Source organism: Aotus nancymaae, unplaced genomic scaffold, assembly GCF_030222135.1.
Source record: "Aotus nancymaae isolate 86718 unplaced genomic scaffold, 86718_ANA_hifiasm-v0.15.2.pri h1tg000062l, whole genome shotgun sequence".
Taxonomy (NCBI): domain Eukaryota; kingdom Metazoa; phylum Chordata; class Mammalia; order Primates; family Aotidae; genus Aotus; species Aotus nancymaae.
In genome coordinates, this window is record NW_026988476.1 from 20,237,039 (window position 1) to 20,254,040 (window position 17,002).

Sequence of the window (17,002 nt, forward strand, 5' to 3'; positions counted from 1 at the left end):
TCACACAGTTGTTACAAAGGCAGTAACCCTGTCTCATTTGTCATTATACTGCGATTGGGAACACAGGAGGTAACTGGGAAAGAAGCTGATGAGTTTAATTTTAAACACTCTAACTGAACTGCTTAAGAGACATCCAAGTAGATATGTCAAACTAATTATTCTATGTCAAAAATTGCTATCCTGATCATGTGGCTCTGCAGTTATCTCTGGTGGGTCCTGTTGGCTCAGGGGGAAATAGCTGATACAAAAGGTATGCCTACGAGGTTGGCAGGTGGTGTGAAGAGGTTAGGCAAAGGATGTTCATCATACCTGCCAGCATTGTTTGTCTTGTCTTTGGGAGAACTCTTCTCAGTGGTGGTAAATCTGTCCCATTTGGTTTAGTTGGCCAATCCCGCCCAGGGCACCCCAATTCAAGCCAAGGAGTAGGCATGGGACTCACCTTCTCACTTTCTTAACATGATCGGATTTTTATCTACCTTTCTTTCATGCAAGTAGCCATGTGTTTTAGGGAAAGTGAACCTGACCCCTTAGCTTCAGGGATGGGGCCTGATTAGTATAAATCAGAGTAATCTCATTCCTTTAGCCAGAGTGATCAGTTTAACTGTTGGCATGTGACCTAATTCAGACCAGTGAAATTTAAAAGGAGATTTTCTGGGGGCTAACAGAAAGGAAGTTCCTTGATCTTTTGGAAAAGCAGTCTGTCATACTGTCTGTACTTCTCTGTACATATCACTTCACTAAACAAAGAAGCACACAATCTTTACTGCTCTTGCCAGTTATAATCTTAAGGGAAAACAGCTTTAGATCAAACTGATAATCTGAACAAAACAATGAAGAGTCAAAAAGAACCCTGGTCTTTAATTACATCATTGAGTCACTGAATCAACCAGTCTTAAAGAAGCCTTCTGCTAAGCTTCCAAGTATGTCTGTCAGAGTGTTTTCTTATTGTTTAAGCCAGTCTTAGATGGTAACAGAGACACACACTCACAGAAGCAGATGATACGTGAATGATGGGAAAGCTATGAGAGTTCTAAATCTGGGTCTGACTCTACAGTCACCACTGAACCGTATATTTCTCCATAGTAGGCATTCAACAATCCTTGCTAAAGTCTGAATGCAATTTAATTTTTTATCAAGAGCATTTCCCTACAAGAGTACAGTTTTTATGAACTTTTTTAGTAGCTGCAGTTATTCCAAACTGGTGAATATAGTATAACTTACTAAACCATTTCTGTAATGTTAGTTACTATCTAAGTTACTTCTAATTTTCTGCCATTCATTCATTCATTCATTCAACATTGGGCACCTGGCTAATACTGTCAGGCACGGTCTGAAGCACTGATATAATAGTGAACAAAACAGGCAAAAATTCATGTCCTTATGGAACTTAAAATCTAGATTAGGGAAAGATAAGTAAAAGTATAATGCCTATAAATTATGAGAAGGAATATTTGGTTATAAAGGGGTATAGAAAGATGTGGGAGGGGAGCAACATAAATAGAGTGATTAGGGAAGGCTTCACTAAGGTAACACAACCTGAAGGAGGTAAGGGAACAGATGTGAGGCCAAATGGCTGAAGAGTATTATAAACAGCAGGAATGGCAAAAGCAAAGCACTGATGCAATAATGTGTCTATTATGTTGAGGCAGACTGAGTGAAGGGGGAGAATAAGTGATGAGGTCTGACAGATCAAACAAGACCAAACTGTGTAAGGCCTGTGGGTTCTTTGAAGGAACTGGCCTTCACTCTGAGTGAGATAGAAAGCCACCAGAGGGTTTGTTTTTGTGTTTTGTTTTGTTTTGTTGAGATGGATTTTCACTCTTGTTGCCCAGGCTGGAGCGTGTGATCTCAGCTCACTGCAACCTCTGCCTCCTGTGTTCAAGCAATTCTCCTGGTTCAGCCTCCTGAGTAGCTGGGATTACAGGCGCCTTCCACCAGACCCAGCTAATTTTTGTATTTTTAGTAAATACAGGGTTTCACCATGTTGGCCAGGCTGGTCTCAAACTCCTGACCTCAGGTGATCCACCCACCTCAGCCTCCCAAAGTGCTGGAATTACAGGCATGAGCCACTGCGCCCAGCTAACCAGTGGGCTTAGCACAGGTGAAACAAAATCTAACTCAGATTCTAAAAGGATCATTCTAGCTGCTCTACTAAAAGCATACTGAAGTGGGGAAGATAAGAAGTTAGGATGCTACTGTAATAAACAAGGTAATAGTTAATGGTGGCTTGGAGCAGGGTGACAGCAGTCAAGATGGTGAGAAACTGTTAGATTCTGGATATATTCTGAGAGTAGTCAAGATTTGTTGATAGGTCACACTTGGGGTGTGAGAAAGGGAGAGAAGTAAAAGATACTTCTAACAGTATTTTTATCCTAAGTAACTGGATGCTTGTAATTAGAATTGAGATGAGGAGGCAGCGAGAGGAAGAATATTGGAGGGGATAAGAAGAAGCTCAGTTTCAAAGAGGCTAAGCTTGAAATTCCTATTAGATACCCAACTGGCTAGAGATAGAAACTTGGGAATTATCATCATGTAAATAATATCAGACTGAATGAGACAACAAGTGAGTGAGAAGAGGTCTAGAAACTGAGTCCTAGAGTCTTCCAATGTCAATAGTTTGGGAAGGTGAGGAGGAACCAGCAAGAGAGTCCAAAGAACGACAAGTGACGTGGAAGAAAAGAGAGTGGGATGAATCTTCAACTGGAGATGTTAAATGGGTCATTAAATATATAAGTCTAGAAGTCAGAAGAGAAGTTCTGGCTAGAGATATAAATTTGGGAATTACCATCATGTAAATGATATCAGACTGAATGAGATAACCAAGTAGTGAGAAGAGGTCCAGAAACTGAGTCCTAGGGCCTTCCAATTTCAACTGTTTGGGAAGGTAAGGAGGAACTAGCAACAGGGACCAAGGAATGACAATGACAAGTTTAGAGAAACTAAACATGCCTAGGGAAAATGCCTACGGATTCTGACATTTGGAGATTTCCTAAGTAAAGAGAGTGGGATGAATCTTCATGCATGTGACTTTTTCCAAACATTTATTGGGTATTTTGTATAAAGGCAGAGGCTTTGTCTTTCTTTTTTGCCTCTGAATCTCTTGTGCTTAGCAGAGTAGCTGGTACAAACTAAGTATTAAATTTTCTACTCAATCAGTAAGATCAAAGGGTGTGAGCATTTTCATGGTTTGATACGTTGTATTCAGATTGCTTTCCAAAAGGTTCATACTAATATACCAATTTACATGGGGACAAATAATGTACCTTTTACCATAGGCTTGCTCATACTAAAAAAAAAAAAAAAAAAAACACATTAATTCAAAAGACTAAAATGGCAACTCACTATTGTGTAAAAGTCCTCAGATTTCTAATGATGCTGAACTATTTATAATTATCTATGTTTCTTTAAAAGATACTTCCTTTGATGTGAGCTACCCATATCCATTGTGGATGGAGTCTTGCTGTTTTTCTCATTTCATCTGAGTAGTTTTCACACTTGCTATAAATATTTTCTTTCTTTCTTTGGGGATTTATTTTAGAATGTTCAGAATTTTATGCAGTTATTCTCAATTTTCTATTAAATTTTAAAATGTAAAATATTCTTATATTGAAAATGTATTTTACTATCATTCAAAATAATGTCTAGAATTCCTACTTCTACAACAGCACAGTGTTATAGGTTGAACTGTGTTCCGCCAAAAGACATGCTGAAGTCCTAATACCTAGTACCTGTAATGGTGACCTTATCAGGAATATAGTCTTTGCAGATGTAATGAAGTTAGGATGAGGTCATTAAAATGGGCCTAAATCCAATATGACACGAACAGTACCTTTTAAGAAAAAGAGAGGAAATAAAGAGACATACCTTGAGAAGACAGCCATATGACAATGGAAGCAAACATTGAAGTGACGCATCTACACATCAAGGGATGCCAAGGATTGCCAGCAAATGCTAGAAGCTAAAAGAAGCAAGGAAGGATTCTCTTCTCCAAGTTTCAGAGTAAGCATGGCCCTGCCAACACTTGATTTTGGATTTCTGGCCTTCAGAACTATGATACAATAAATTTTTGCTCTTTTAAGATACTCAGCTTGTGATTCTTTGTTATGGCAGTATTAAGAAACTAATAGACAGTGTAATGACATTTCCACCACAGAACAAGAAAAAAAATAATAAATATCAACAAATTTCAATATAGCCAGGAAATGTATGAAGCTGAAGCTCTAATTCATGTAGGTAGCTTTAATTCATAAGATATATAGAGACAGATGGAGGAAGATGAAACCCAAATGTCTGCAGAGAGTAATACTGATAAGCAGCAGCAAACCTGCCCCACAGAACCAAATAAGGATTCAGGAGCTAAAGGCATTTCGTACGATGGAAGGCATGGGCATGAAAACAGAAGACTTGGTTAAGTCTGGATAAGGGGCAGAGAGAACCCCATTCTCCTCTCCCCTACTTAGTGAGGCCAGGCAATGACCTCATTCCCACCTCTGTAGGACACAGGCAGTTTTATTCTCTGCAGAATCTAAACCCCAGACTTGGGATACTAGTCTGTGCTGAAAAGACAGATATCCATACTACATGGTGAGACTGCCCCAGGCAGAAGATTCAAAGATCCTTCTTTAGAGAAACTAAACATGCCTAGGGAAAATGCCTATAGATTCTGACATTTGGAGATTTCCTAAGTAAAAAATTATCATCATTCCAGTACTCTACAGTGAAACTCACAAATCAACAAATGCCCATGGATATAATTACAGTACTTCCCATCAGTATCCCCCTCATTCTAAAATATGAACAGAAATACTACTGGACAAGAAAGGAAAGCCTCCAATATGAAAGACAAGAGACTACAACTAATACAAGAAGGCGGTCAGAAAAGAGACAACACCAGAAACAACAAAATTTTTTTTCTAAAGTACTATAATTATCCATCATCTCAAATATTCATCATTTCTTTGTAGTGAGATTTAAAATCTTCTCTTTTATCTATCTTGAAATATACATTATTATTAACTATAGTTATTGAAACTTTGCATCCATTGACTGAAGTCTCCCCTTTCCAGATCCAACCCTGCCCAGCCACTGGATATGCTACTTGGCTGATTTGATCATTCCACAATGTACACATGTATCAAAGTATCATATTGTACCCCCAAAACATAGGCAATTATCTGTCAATTAAAAATAAACTTTAAAAATACAATAACTATTATCCTAAGAGAGATAAGAGAAGACAGTGCATCCATGAAATTAGAATAGGATGGTATAAAAAAAGGGGGCACGATCAGAGGGAATGAGAAGAATTCTTAGAAATTCAAAATTACGATAGATGAAGAAAATAAGTACAAGAGCTCAAGATAAAGTGAGGAAATCTTCCAGAAAATAGAATGAAAACACAGAGATGGACAAGAGGTGATAAAAGACAAGAAAACTGGAGGATCAGTCTAGGATGTATGAGAATAAGAAAAAGAAGCTCTACAAAAGGAGTCAAATATGCTGGGGGAAAAATTATTACCGAAACAATAGGAAACATTTTCTGGAAATCAAACACTCGAATCTCTAAATTTAAAGGGCTCATTAAGTAGACTGCAAAATGGAAAAAAAAAAAACAACCCACATCAAAGCAGTTCATTGTAAAGCTGTAGATTTTTTTGTTCTATGTTTGAGACGGAGTCTTAAAACCCAGGCTAGAATGCAGTGGTGCAATCTAAGCTCACTGCAACCTGTGCCTCCCCGGGTTCAAGCAATTCTCCTGCCTCAGTCTCCCAAGTAGCTGGGACTACAGGCATGTACCACCACGCCCAGCTAATTTTTTGTATTTTTAGTAGAGAAGGGATTTTTACCATGTTAGCCTGGATGGTCTCGATCTCCTGACCTCGTGATCTGCCCACTTCAGTCTCCCAAAGTTCTGGGATTACAGGCATGAGCCACAGTGCCCGGCCAAAGCCGGGGAAGGGTGGAAGGGGGAAAACTGCTATGAAAGGGTGTAGAAAGGTGCTAAACAAACATACAAACAAACCTAAACATTAATGAGGCAATTATTAACTTCAGGAAACAGAGCTATAAAGAAAAGGAAGTGTAGCAGTGAATACTATTTTCCCCAAATGTGATTAAGTATAGGCAGGGTAGAGCTTGAAATTCTCATCCACCAAAACAGGAGATCAGTAAACACTGTCTAAAATTCAAGAGAGAATATAAAAACATCATTTAGATATGTAGAAGTATCACTGGAAAGCAAGAAAAGGAGTGGGTAGACTTGAGGTAGGGAACCACTGTTAATTTCATTTTAAGTGTTTTAGCACTATTTCCCTTTTAAATTCTATTCATATGTAACTTCGATGAATTTTTTTTTTTTTTTTGGTAAGGACAGAGTCTTGCTATGTTCCCCAGGCTAGTCTTGAACTCCTGGCCTCAAGTGATCCTCCTGCCTCAGCCTCCCAAAGTGCTAGGATTACAGGTATGAGCCACCATGCCTAGCCAGATAAAAACATTTTTAAATTAAATATAAAAAATTATACCCAAAGGTACTGTGTTCATTTTGGGGTTATTTTGTTTTAAACAAATGCCCACAGAGAGAAAGTTAACAGCATTAATGTTATAAATTGTGAAATAATTAGGAATGATAGAATAGTGCTTTACTCAAAATACTGCTTTAATTAAATAAGATGATGTAAAAAAATAATAATAAGTGATTGGGGGCTGTCCCGGGAACCTGATGAACATTTAGTGTATTATTCCCATGGGAAAATGATTTGAAAGGGTAAGGAAGAAAGACAACTGACATGAAATTACCATTCATTCTGTACCAAGCAATATTCTAGATGTTCTATATAGTTATTTCATTTGATCCTTAACAAGTGTAGGGAAAGTAAGTAATTTCTTCAAGGCCATACAGCCCCTTACAACACAGATCATAAAAAATGAAAATAAACTATGGTGAAGTTTAAGTAGTACACGGTTGTAAGTAAATAATTAAATTTTTATAACTTTTCTTATTATTTAATATTGCCAAAACTCCAAATACTCAAATATAAATATAATCAACCAGATTATTATCTTTACAGTCATTTCATTAGAATCAACTTAAATCTTACTTACTTGAATGTGGCAAAAGCACTGGAGCAAAGATGCTATTGCTGCCTATCGGAATAAGAAAAATTAATGTGAAAAGGAAAGTAACATGTATGGTTTTATTTTTTAAATGTTTCCATAGATAACATACAATACACAGTGCAGAATTTCATCATCATCTTTTGCCATGTTAGTTTTTTAAAAATTAACCTAGAACCTTCTGTACCTAGAATGGTTTTCCTTCTTAGCGTAAGTGGCTCCCTCTCTACCACAGAACTTAACTACTTGTTTTCTTATTCATCATCTATTGCTCCCTTTAGACTGGTAGTGGGGTCCAAAAGGTACTAAGTAAATCTTGTTGAATGAATAAATTAGAAGATAATATGCATCAAAAATGCACGCTTTACTTCTTGTATTAATCAGTATTTTCACATTTAGATGTCTCTTTTCACACTAATATAGCCTGCAAAGGATTTTATAGTTCCCTAATTAAAATGATAAGAATTATCTGAGACCCAGGATTCCCTTTTTACCAAACGGTTTTCATCAAATACTTACCACAGGAGCTGTTGAGATCCACATCTAAAAATACACTAACGTCTGAAGAAGCAGATACTGGTGGAGTAGATGGTGTATTTGGAGAGGTTGGTGCTGACACTGTTGATTCCAGCTCAGTTTCAGCAATCCGACTAAAGCTTATTTTACATGGTTCTCTTTCTAATGGTGTTGGATGACCTCGTAAAGTACCTGAGGTAGAGCCATGTCGGCCTGTGTTAGGCCGTATTCCAGGAGATTTTAAGGAGAAAGTTGATTTCCTAGGCTAGAAAAAGCAAACATAATCAATGTCATGAGTTTGCATATACAGCATTTTGTTTCTGTGACTTAGAGCTACCTTATTAGTCTTACTAGTTCTTAAGCATACAGTTCTTAAGCATGCATTTCTTCAATCTGCAAAGACAGTCTGTATCATTCTAGTAGAATCTTTTGGACTTGACTGGCTTAATTTTTAAATGCATTTGAATATAAGTAAGTCTCTTCAGAACTGAAAAAATAAAATTCTTAAAAATCTGTGTGTGAAAATCACATTTTGCTCCTAAAACACTTGAACCTAAACTTCTCTTTGAAAATAACTATATAAATTTTACAAACATTTACTGGGAACATAATTTATGAAACCTATTATGCTATATGCTTCAGAAAAAAAAAGGTCATTTTATTTCCCCTTCCTTATACTGCTAGATGATCAACCTCTCTGTTGGCGCTTTAAAAGTCTCTGGAGGACATTCCTATCATTGTTCCCCACCCTCATCTCTGTCCCATTTTTCAGTTCTGGCAGCAGTAACCTAATAAAAAACACAGAACTCAGATCAGAAAACTTGAGTTTAGATTTCAACTATGCCAATATCTAGCTATGTAGCCTTGAAAAGGTTATTTAACCCCTTGGAATCTCACTATTTTCCTTTGTACAATAAAAGTAAGATCTAAGAGGAGCTTTCAAAAAGTGCATGGCAAATGTCTATTATAAAATAACTTTGCATGACTTTCATTTTTTTCCCATCAATATAAACTCATACTAACTTATTACAACATGTCTGAATAGGACCTAGTCTGAGACACTAAGAAGGATAAGACATCAGTTGGTAAAGAATCCCTATTAAAGGAACATGAATTCTGCTAAAATTGAAGCAAGAACAAGTATCAAACTTATGATGACGCCTGGGTGGAAGAATGGTGAAATTACTGATACTTTATGAAAAGTTTCTGGGGACAATGGCCCAAAGAAATCAGCTATTTACAAATTGATAACTCATTTTAATAAGGGATGAAATGATGTGGAAGATAAAACCAATGGTGGCAGACCATCAACATCCATTTCTGAGGCAATAATCTCATTCCTGCCCTAAGTGAAGAGGACTGATGATTAACAACAGAAAAAACAGCCAATACCAAGACAACTCAACTGGTTCAGCATACACAATTCTGACTGAAAAATTAAAGTTGAGCAAACTTTCCACTAGATGGATGGCAAAACCATTGCATCCAGATCAGCTGCAGAAAAGAGCAGAGCTTTCAACAGAAATGTTAAATAAGTGGGATCAAGACCCTGAAGCATTTCTTTGAAGAACTATAACAGGAAATGAAACATGGCTTCCTAGTATCATGCTGAAGACAAAGCACAGTCAAAGCAATGGCTACCAAGAGGTGGAGGTGGTCCGGTCAAAGCAAAACCAAATCAGTCAAGAGCAAAGGTTGGCCAAGCACAGTGGCTCATGCCTCTATAATCCTAGCACCCTAGGAGGCTGAGGTAGGAGGATCATTTAAGGCCAGGAGTTTGAGACCAGCATGGGCAATATAGCAAGACTCTGTCTCCATTTAGAAAAAAAAAAAAAAAAAGGCTGGGCATGGTTGTTCACACCTGTAATCCCAGCACTTTGGGAGGTCGAGGCAGGTGGATCACTTGAGGTCAGGAGTTCAAGATGAGACTGATCAACATGGTGAAACCCTGTATCTACTAAAAATAAAAAAATTAGCCAGGCATGGCAGCACATACCTGTAATCCCAGGTACTTGGGAGGTTGAGGCAGTAGAATTGCTTGAACCTGGGAGTCGGAGATTACAGTGAGTTCAGATCACACCACTGTACTCCAGCCTGGGTGATAGAGTGAGACTGTCTCAAAAAAAAAAAAAAAAAAAAAAAAGGGCAAAGGTCATGGCAACAGTTTTTTTTAGGATGCTCCAGACATTTTGCTTGTTGACCTTCCAGAGGGTCAAACAACAATAACATCTGCTTAGTATGACACTGCTTTGAGAAAGCCAAAGCTTTTGCAGGAAAACAACCAGGAAAGCTTCACCGGAGTCCTTCTCCACTAATGCTCCTGCTCATCCCTCTCATTAAACCAGGGCAATTCTTTGAGAGTTTTGATGGGAGATCATTAGGTATCCACTTATAGTCTTGACTTGGCTCCTTCTGACTTTTTTTTTTCCTAATTATAAAAAAAAATTAAAGGGTAACCACTTTTCTTCAGTTAATAATGTAAAAGAGAGTGTATTGACACGGTTAAATTCCCAGGATCTTTAGTTTTTTAGGGATGGACAAAAAGGTTGGTATTATCACTTACAAAACTGTCCTGAACTTGATGAAGCTTGTGTTGGGAAATAAAGTTTATATTTTTATGTTTATCTTTTAATTCCATTTTAAAACATTCTTATCTTTTCAATGTATTTTTCTATGAAATTTTTTTTTTTTTCTCTGAGACTGGGTCTCACTCTGTCACCAAGGAGGGAGTGAAGTGGTTCAGTCTTGGCTCACTGCAACCTCCGCCCCACAGGTGTGCACCACCATGCCTAGCTAATTTTTTGTATTTTTGGTAGAGACAGGGTTTTGCCATGTTGCCTAGGCTGGTCTCCAACTCCTGAGCTCAAGCAATTTGCCTGCCTTGATCTCCCAAAGTGCTGGGATTACAGGCATGAGCCACTGTGCCCAGCCTCCATAAAGTTTTTGAAGTCCCCTCATATACCACACAATTGTGAAGATGAGATAGCATGAAACTACCTAACTTCCTGCTTTGCCTAAAGTTGCTTTGTGCTTTTACTTTCTTCCATATCTTGCTTCACTTTTAGCTACTTAGAATTCATTTTCTACTATTTCTGTTGCCACTGCAAATCCCTACACTAACTAGAAACTGTAGTGTCAAATTCTAGTGACAGAGGTGGGTTCCAGAGGCAACTATGGACCATACAGCCCTAATGGCAAAAGTCATGATCAAGCCACAAGAACCAAAATATGTTTGCTTACTCCTTTCTAGGTCTTTTCATTTTTTGTTGTTGTTCCAGTCAGCTACCTATTAAGTTCTCACTTTCTCACACTTTTTTGTATTATTATAGGAGGGATCGAAAGGGAACACATAAGTAGTACTAAGATAAGGCATAAACCAGATTTTATCAAAAGTGTGACATTTCCTGCCACAGTATATGTAATTTTAGAAATAGTACAGTACTGCAAACAAAACATCTAGGAACAGCCATTTGATTACATTTTTAAAATAACAGGTTGTTAAACATTGAAAATAATATTTTTAAAAACAGAACAATTGTTTCCAAAAGTTTAAAAGACTTACAAATCGAGGTGGCTGTTTGCAGTTTCGAGGTTCAATCTCTAGTGACTTGTTAAACAAATAATCTGTAAACTCTTTTTCGGATGCACTTCCCATGGGGTTAAGGTTTTCAAAGAATCTCTGGAATTAAGCAAATATCACAAGTGCATACATTACAAGTATATATTTTAGATCTTATTAAAATAAGATCTCATTAAATTTTTTTGCTGAAAATTACTTCATTATTTAATGCTAAAAATTATCAACAAATTAAGAGATCACAATATTTGAAAAGTTCACAAGTATTGCTTATTCCAATCTCTTTACTTTTGAATAAAATTATATAATTTCTGTGGAAGTTATATTCTAGTCTTAAAGTTCTATTAAAAATACAAGTTTTCATTTATTATCATCTTAACGGCTCAGTAGTAGCCCTGCTTATTCCTTAGTAAACTTTATTCCTACTCTTTGTAACAAATGATCATCACCAGTAAGCTACCAAAAGGGTTTAGAACAAAATTATGGTTATAATCCACAATGAAATTTAGATAATCAGAAAAGAAGCAGAGATAGATTAAGTTCTGTTAATCCAATTTATAGATCATTCTTGATCATTTATAATTATTCTGGAAATTACTTTTACTTTAAAAATAGTCATTTGAATTACTTTAAAAGTAATTTCCAGAATAATTATAGGTCGGGCACAGTGGCTCACACCTGTCATCCCGGCACTTTGGGAGGCTAAGGCAGGTGGATCACCTGAGGTCAGGAGTTCAAGACCAGCCTGACAAACATGGAGAAACCCTGTCTATACTAAAAATACGAAATTAGCTGGGCGTGGTGACTGCCATCCCAGCTACTCAGGAGGCTGAGACAGGAGAATTGCTTGAACCCGGGAGGTGGAGGTTACGGTGAGCCAAGATTGTGCCACTGCACTACAGCACAGGCAATAGTGAGACTCCATCTCAAAAAAAAAAAAAAAAAAAAAAAAGAATGATTATAAACTTAAACCTATCTGTGCTAACTTCTAGTACAAAAAATGTTTTTATTTAAGCCAAGCCATGATGGCTCTGACACCTGTAATCCTAGCAGTTTGGGAGGCTGAGGCCGGGGGACTGCTTAAGCCCAGGAATTTGAGACTAGCCAGGGCAATATGATAAAACTCCTCCTCTTAAAAAAAAAAAACTAATACAATTTAGAAAATTCTGTCTTTATCAAAAAATATTTTAAGTGTAAAGTTTTAAAGTAGAAACTTTAGGTGATTTAGCACTGCCAAAAAGAGAAAAGAGAAAAAGAAGCAGTAACCTTACAAACCAGAAATCTCATTGTTTACACTTAAATGGTGGAATATCTTCCAATGATTTTATTGTGCATGTAAATATATGTATCTAGAGAACATATAGAAAAATTTATATATAAATACATACATACATAAAATAGAGAACTTTTCCTGAAAAACTGGGATATCAGTCAATTTTCATCTTTCTGAGGTTTATATTCAATTAACTTTTTTCCATGTGGTTTTCTTTTCTTTTTGAAATGGAGTCTTAGCCTCCCGAGTATCTGGGATTACAGGTGCATGCCACCGTGCCCAGCTAACTTTGTATATATTTAGTAGAGACAAGGTTTTACCACGTTAGCCAGGCTGCTCTTGAACTCCTGACCTCAAGTGGTCCGCCCGCCTTGGTCTCCCAAAGTGCTGGCAATACAGGTGTGAGCCACAGCACCCGGCTAGTTGGCTTATTTTACAAAACACAAATTTTAACTCTATAGTATTCCATCAGATCGAAGTTTCAGAATTTCTTTTTTTTTTTTTTTTGAGATGGAGTCTCGTTCTGTCGCCCAGCCTGGAGTGCAGTGGTGTGATCTCGGCTCACTGCAACCTCCGCCTCCCGGGTTCAGGCAATTCTCCTGCTTCAGCCTTCTGAGTAGCCAGGATTACAGGCATGTACCACCTTGCCCAGCTAATTTTTGTATTTTTTGTAAGAGACAGGGTTTCACCATGTTGGTCAGGCTGGTCTCGAACTCCTAACATCATGTTCTGCCCGCCTCGGACTCCCAAAGTGCTGGGCCACAGCGCCTGGGCTCTTATAGTTATTTTTAAATCTATAATTAAGTCATCATTGACTACTGTCACCCTGTTGTGTGATTCAATAATACATCTTATTCATTCCATTTTTCTTTTTTTTTGGTACCCATTAACATGTTCTATTTTAAAGATAAGCAAAGAAAATATTTACCCTCATATCTGGTTCTATCCGTAAACAATAAGGCTGATTCTGATACTGCTGAATTTCTCCAGTAATTTCAGCTACTTTTCTCCTCTTACTGAAATTGATTAAATCTTTCCCTTTCTTTTTTAAAAAATCATTATTCCCTTCTTCGGTCTTGAGAATATTTGTTAAATATATTCCTAGAAAAGAAAAAGAATTTAAAGAAAAGTTATTTTAAATTTTGTTATTTAATCAATTATTTGGGAAAACAACTGATCTAATAGTTGAAAGGCATCCTATATTATTTAGCAACTCTACCACTAAAATGTTGATAAGTCTCTGACAAACAATCATTAATTCTCCATTAAGAGTCTTTTTTTTTTTTTTTTAAAGAGAAATACTTTCAAATAAAAAGAAAATAAAAGCTACTGGCTTGTACAAAAATAAAGTTGCTAATCTAAGAAATGGCAAATTAAGCTTTTCTGTCTTTTTTTTAAGCAAACCAGCATGGCACGTGTATATCTATATAACAAACCAGCATGTTCTGCACATGTACCCCAGAACTTAAATTTAAAAAAAGAAAAAAAAATAAGCTTTTCTAAACCCTAATTGCACTAAGTGTAAATTGTGTTAAATCTATTCTAACCAAATGTTTTGATATTTGATTATAAATATTTAATGCCAAGTATCTTAAGTGATTATTCATCAATAAATTAATTTTTAAGCTAATTTTGGTTAATTAGACTATAGGCTTATAAACTGTTTCCTCAGAGCCTGTAATGTAGATAGAAAAATAATTACTTCTCACTCATGAACAATAAAAAAGTTTTTAGTCCCTTTTTCATGCATAATTGCTGATTTATTTAAATTGGTGGTTCTCAACTGGGGACAATTTAGTCACCTAGGGGATATTTAGGAATGTCTAGAGACATTTTTGTTTATCACAACTCCGGGGTGCTACTGGAGTGTAGTGAATAGAGGCCAGGATGCTGCTACAGATCCTACCACATACACGAGAGTCCATCACGATAAAGAATTATTTGGCCCAAAATACCAAGATTGCTGAAGTTGATAAAACTTGAGTTAAGTCATTCAATTTCAATAATACATAACAATATTTTAATTCTAAATTTAAAAATCACTTAAAAGCCATTAATAAATTGAAGAGAATGCAAATACTATAGATGTGACATAGATAATTACTATAAAAATAACAGTTACTATTCCATGGGTGCATCCTCTATGCTAGACTTTGTATTAGGTACTACAGATAAAATATTTTTAATCCTTATTTATAACAACCCTATGAGATATTATAATCATTTTATAGATAAGAAAATAGAGAGTTTTGTTATTTATCAATACAGAGAGCTAATAAAAACTCAGATATAAAATAAAGATAACCTGCCTCTGAAGACAGGTCTCTTTTGGCTATAACAAGCTCAACCTCAAAATATATCCATATTTAGTAACTTACCAAAAAAAGGCACACAAGGTGGATTGATTGACTTAAGTTTTACCAGATATTTTTTAAAATGATCTTGACTTAATTCCACAGCTTCATCCAAAATTTTCCGTTTTCTTTCCTGCAATGCCTTAAAAGATATATAAATTCAGCATAAATTTTTTACAATTCAATCATATTTTATAAATGCAAACCTTTAAATTTTATAAAATTTTGCAAATCTGGAAAACAATTTTTTTAATTAAGAGATGAGTGGCATTCCTTTGTACACTTATCTGAAGTGATTTCTCCTCTCTTTATCTATAAATATAAAATCCATACTCATATAAATTAGAAGATAAAGCAATAAAAATATTCTACGTCATGCCTTGTGAGTTATTTTGATTAGCCAGGGTTTCAAGTCATAGCTGTAGAAGAGGAAAATTATAACCCCTGAACACTCAAATATTTTTCTACTGAAAGATCTTTTGGGGCTAAGGGTTGGGGTTTTGGTAAGGAGAAGACAACTATCAGAAGGCAAGAAGACTTGAACAAAAATTTAGTAGCATTTCTTTTATACTTCTTTATTAGATTTTCTTATTGAAAATTAATTTTTTTTTTTTTTTTGAGACGGAGTTTCGCTCTTGTTACCCAGTCTAGAGTGCAATGGCGCGATCTCGGCTCACCGCCACCTCCGCCTCCTGGGTTCAGGCAATTCTCCTGCCTCAGCCTCCTCAGTAGCTGGGATTACAGACACGCGCCACCGTGCCCAGCTAATTTTTTGTATTTTTAGTAGAGACAGGGTTCCACCATGTTGACCAGGATGGTCTGGATCTCTTGACCTTGTGATCCACCCGCCTTGGCCTCCCAAAGTGCTGGGATTACAGGTGTGAGCCACCCCGCCCGGCCAATTATTTTTAACTTTAGAAAAAATATATATGCACACACGCAAACCCCCTAGCAAACATTATGCTTGATGGACAACCATTCAGCGAATTTCCTTTAAATCAAGGAAAAAGCCAAGGGGGATAACATTGTAGTTTTTATTCAATACTATACAGAAGTCCTAGCTAGCATGGACAAGAAAAAGAAATGAAGAACCAGAGACTGGAAAGAAAAAAATCTGTCACTATTCACAGAGGACATGACTAACCATGAATAAACTCCAATAAATCTACATATAGAATGTTAATGAGAGAATCAGCAATGTTGCTATATATAAAACCAATAGACAAAAATAAACTGCGTTTCTAGATAACATCAATAAAGAAATCGTGATTTAAAAAAATATTCTGGCTGGGTGTGGTGGCTTACACCTGTAATCCCAGCACTTTGAGAGGCCGGGGCAGAAGAATCGTTTCAGGCCAAGAGTTTAAAACCAGTGTGGGCAATAAAATAACACCCAATGTCCACAAAAAATTTTAGAAATCAGCTGAGCAGGGTGGCACGTGCCTATAGTCCCAACTATTCAGGAGACTAAGGTAGGAGGATTGCTTGAGCCTGGGAATTGGAGGCTGCAATAAGCTATGATCATGCCACTGCACTTCAGCCTGGGTGACAGATATGACCCTGTCTCTAAAAAACAAATAATTCTAATATAAGTCTAGCAAAAGAGGTGTGCTATCTCTGTGACAAAAAAAAAAAAAAAAAAAAAACACAACAAAAAACGCACAACACCTTATTAACTGAGAAAATAAATGAAGAAATAAACCATGTTCATAACTGAAAAGACTTGTTACTATAAAAATGTCAGTTCTTCACTAATCTGTAATTGGATTTGGAGATCCAATACAACTCCTATCAAAATGCCAATTTTAAAAAATGAAGCTTAAATTGATTCTAAAATTTATATAGGAGAACAAAGGTCCAAGAATAGGTTACTCTTGAAAAAGAGTACGATTGGTGGGGACATGCCCTACTCTTCTCTATCAAGGACTAAAGTTATGGTAGTTTAGACGAGGGGCACTGGCACAAGAGTAATCAAATAGAGAAAGGAACAGAACAGAGAAACCAACAAGAGGCCCACATATATAGGCATTCGATTTATGACCCATTTATTAAATAGATTAATATTTCACATATATATATATTTTTTGAGACAGTCTTCCTCTGTAGCATAGGCTGGAGTGCAGTGGTGCGATCTTGGCTCACTGGAACCTCTGCTTCCTGGGTTCAAGT

At 36.5% G+C, this 17,002-nt stretch overlaps 1 protein-coding gene across 2 annotated transcripts in view; it reads right to left on the minus strand.

Moving 5' to 3' along the window:
• Positions 1-17,002, minus strand: part of SOS2 (SOS Ras/Rho guanine nucleotide exchange factor 2) — a 119,114-nt gene that overhangs the window by 4,225 nt on the left and 97,887 nt on the right. For both annotated transcript variants that reach the window (XM_012456256.2, XM_012456255.3), the window contains 5 exons: positions 14,858-14,975; positions 13,408-13,580; positions 11,192-11,308; positions 7,633-7,894; positions 7,102-7,143 (listed from right to left, as the gene is read on the minus strand). In XM_012456256.2, coding sequence (XP_012311679.1) covers positions 7,102-7,143; positions 7,633-7,894; positions 11,192-11,308; positions 13,408-13,580; positions 14,858-14,975 — 712 coding nt within the window. The remainder of the gene's footprint in view (positions 1-7,101; positions 7,144-7,632; positions 7,895-11,191; positions 11,309-13,407; positions 13,581-14,857; positions 14,976-17,002) is intronic.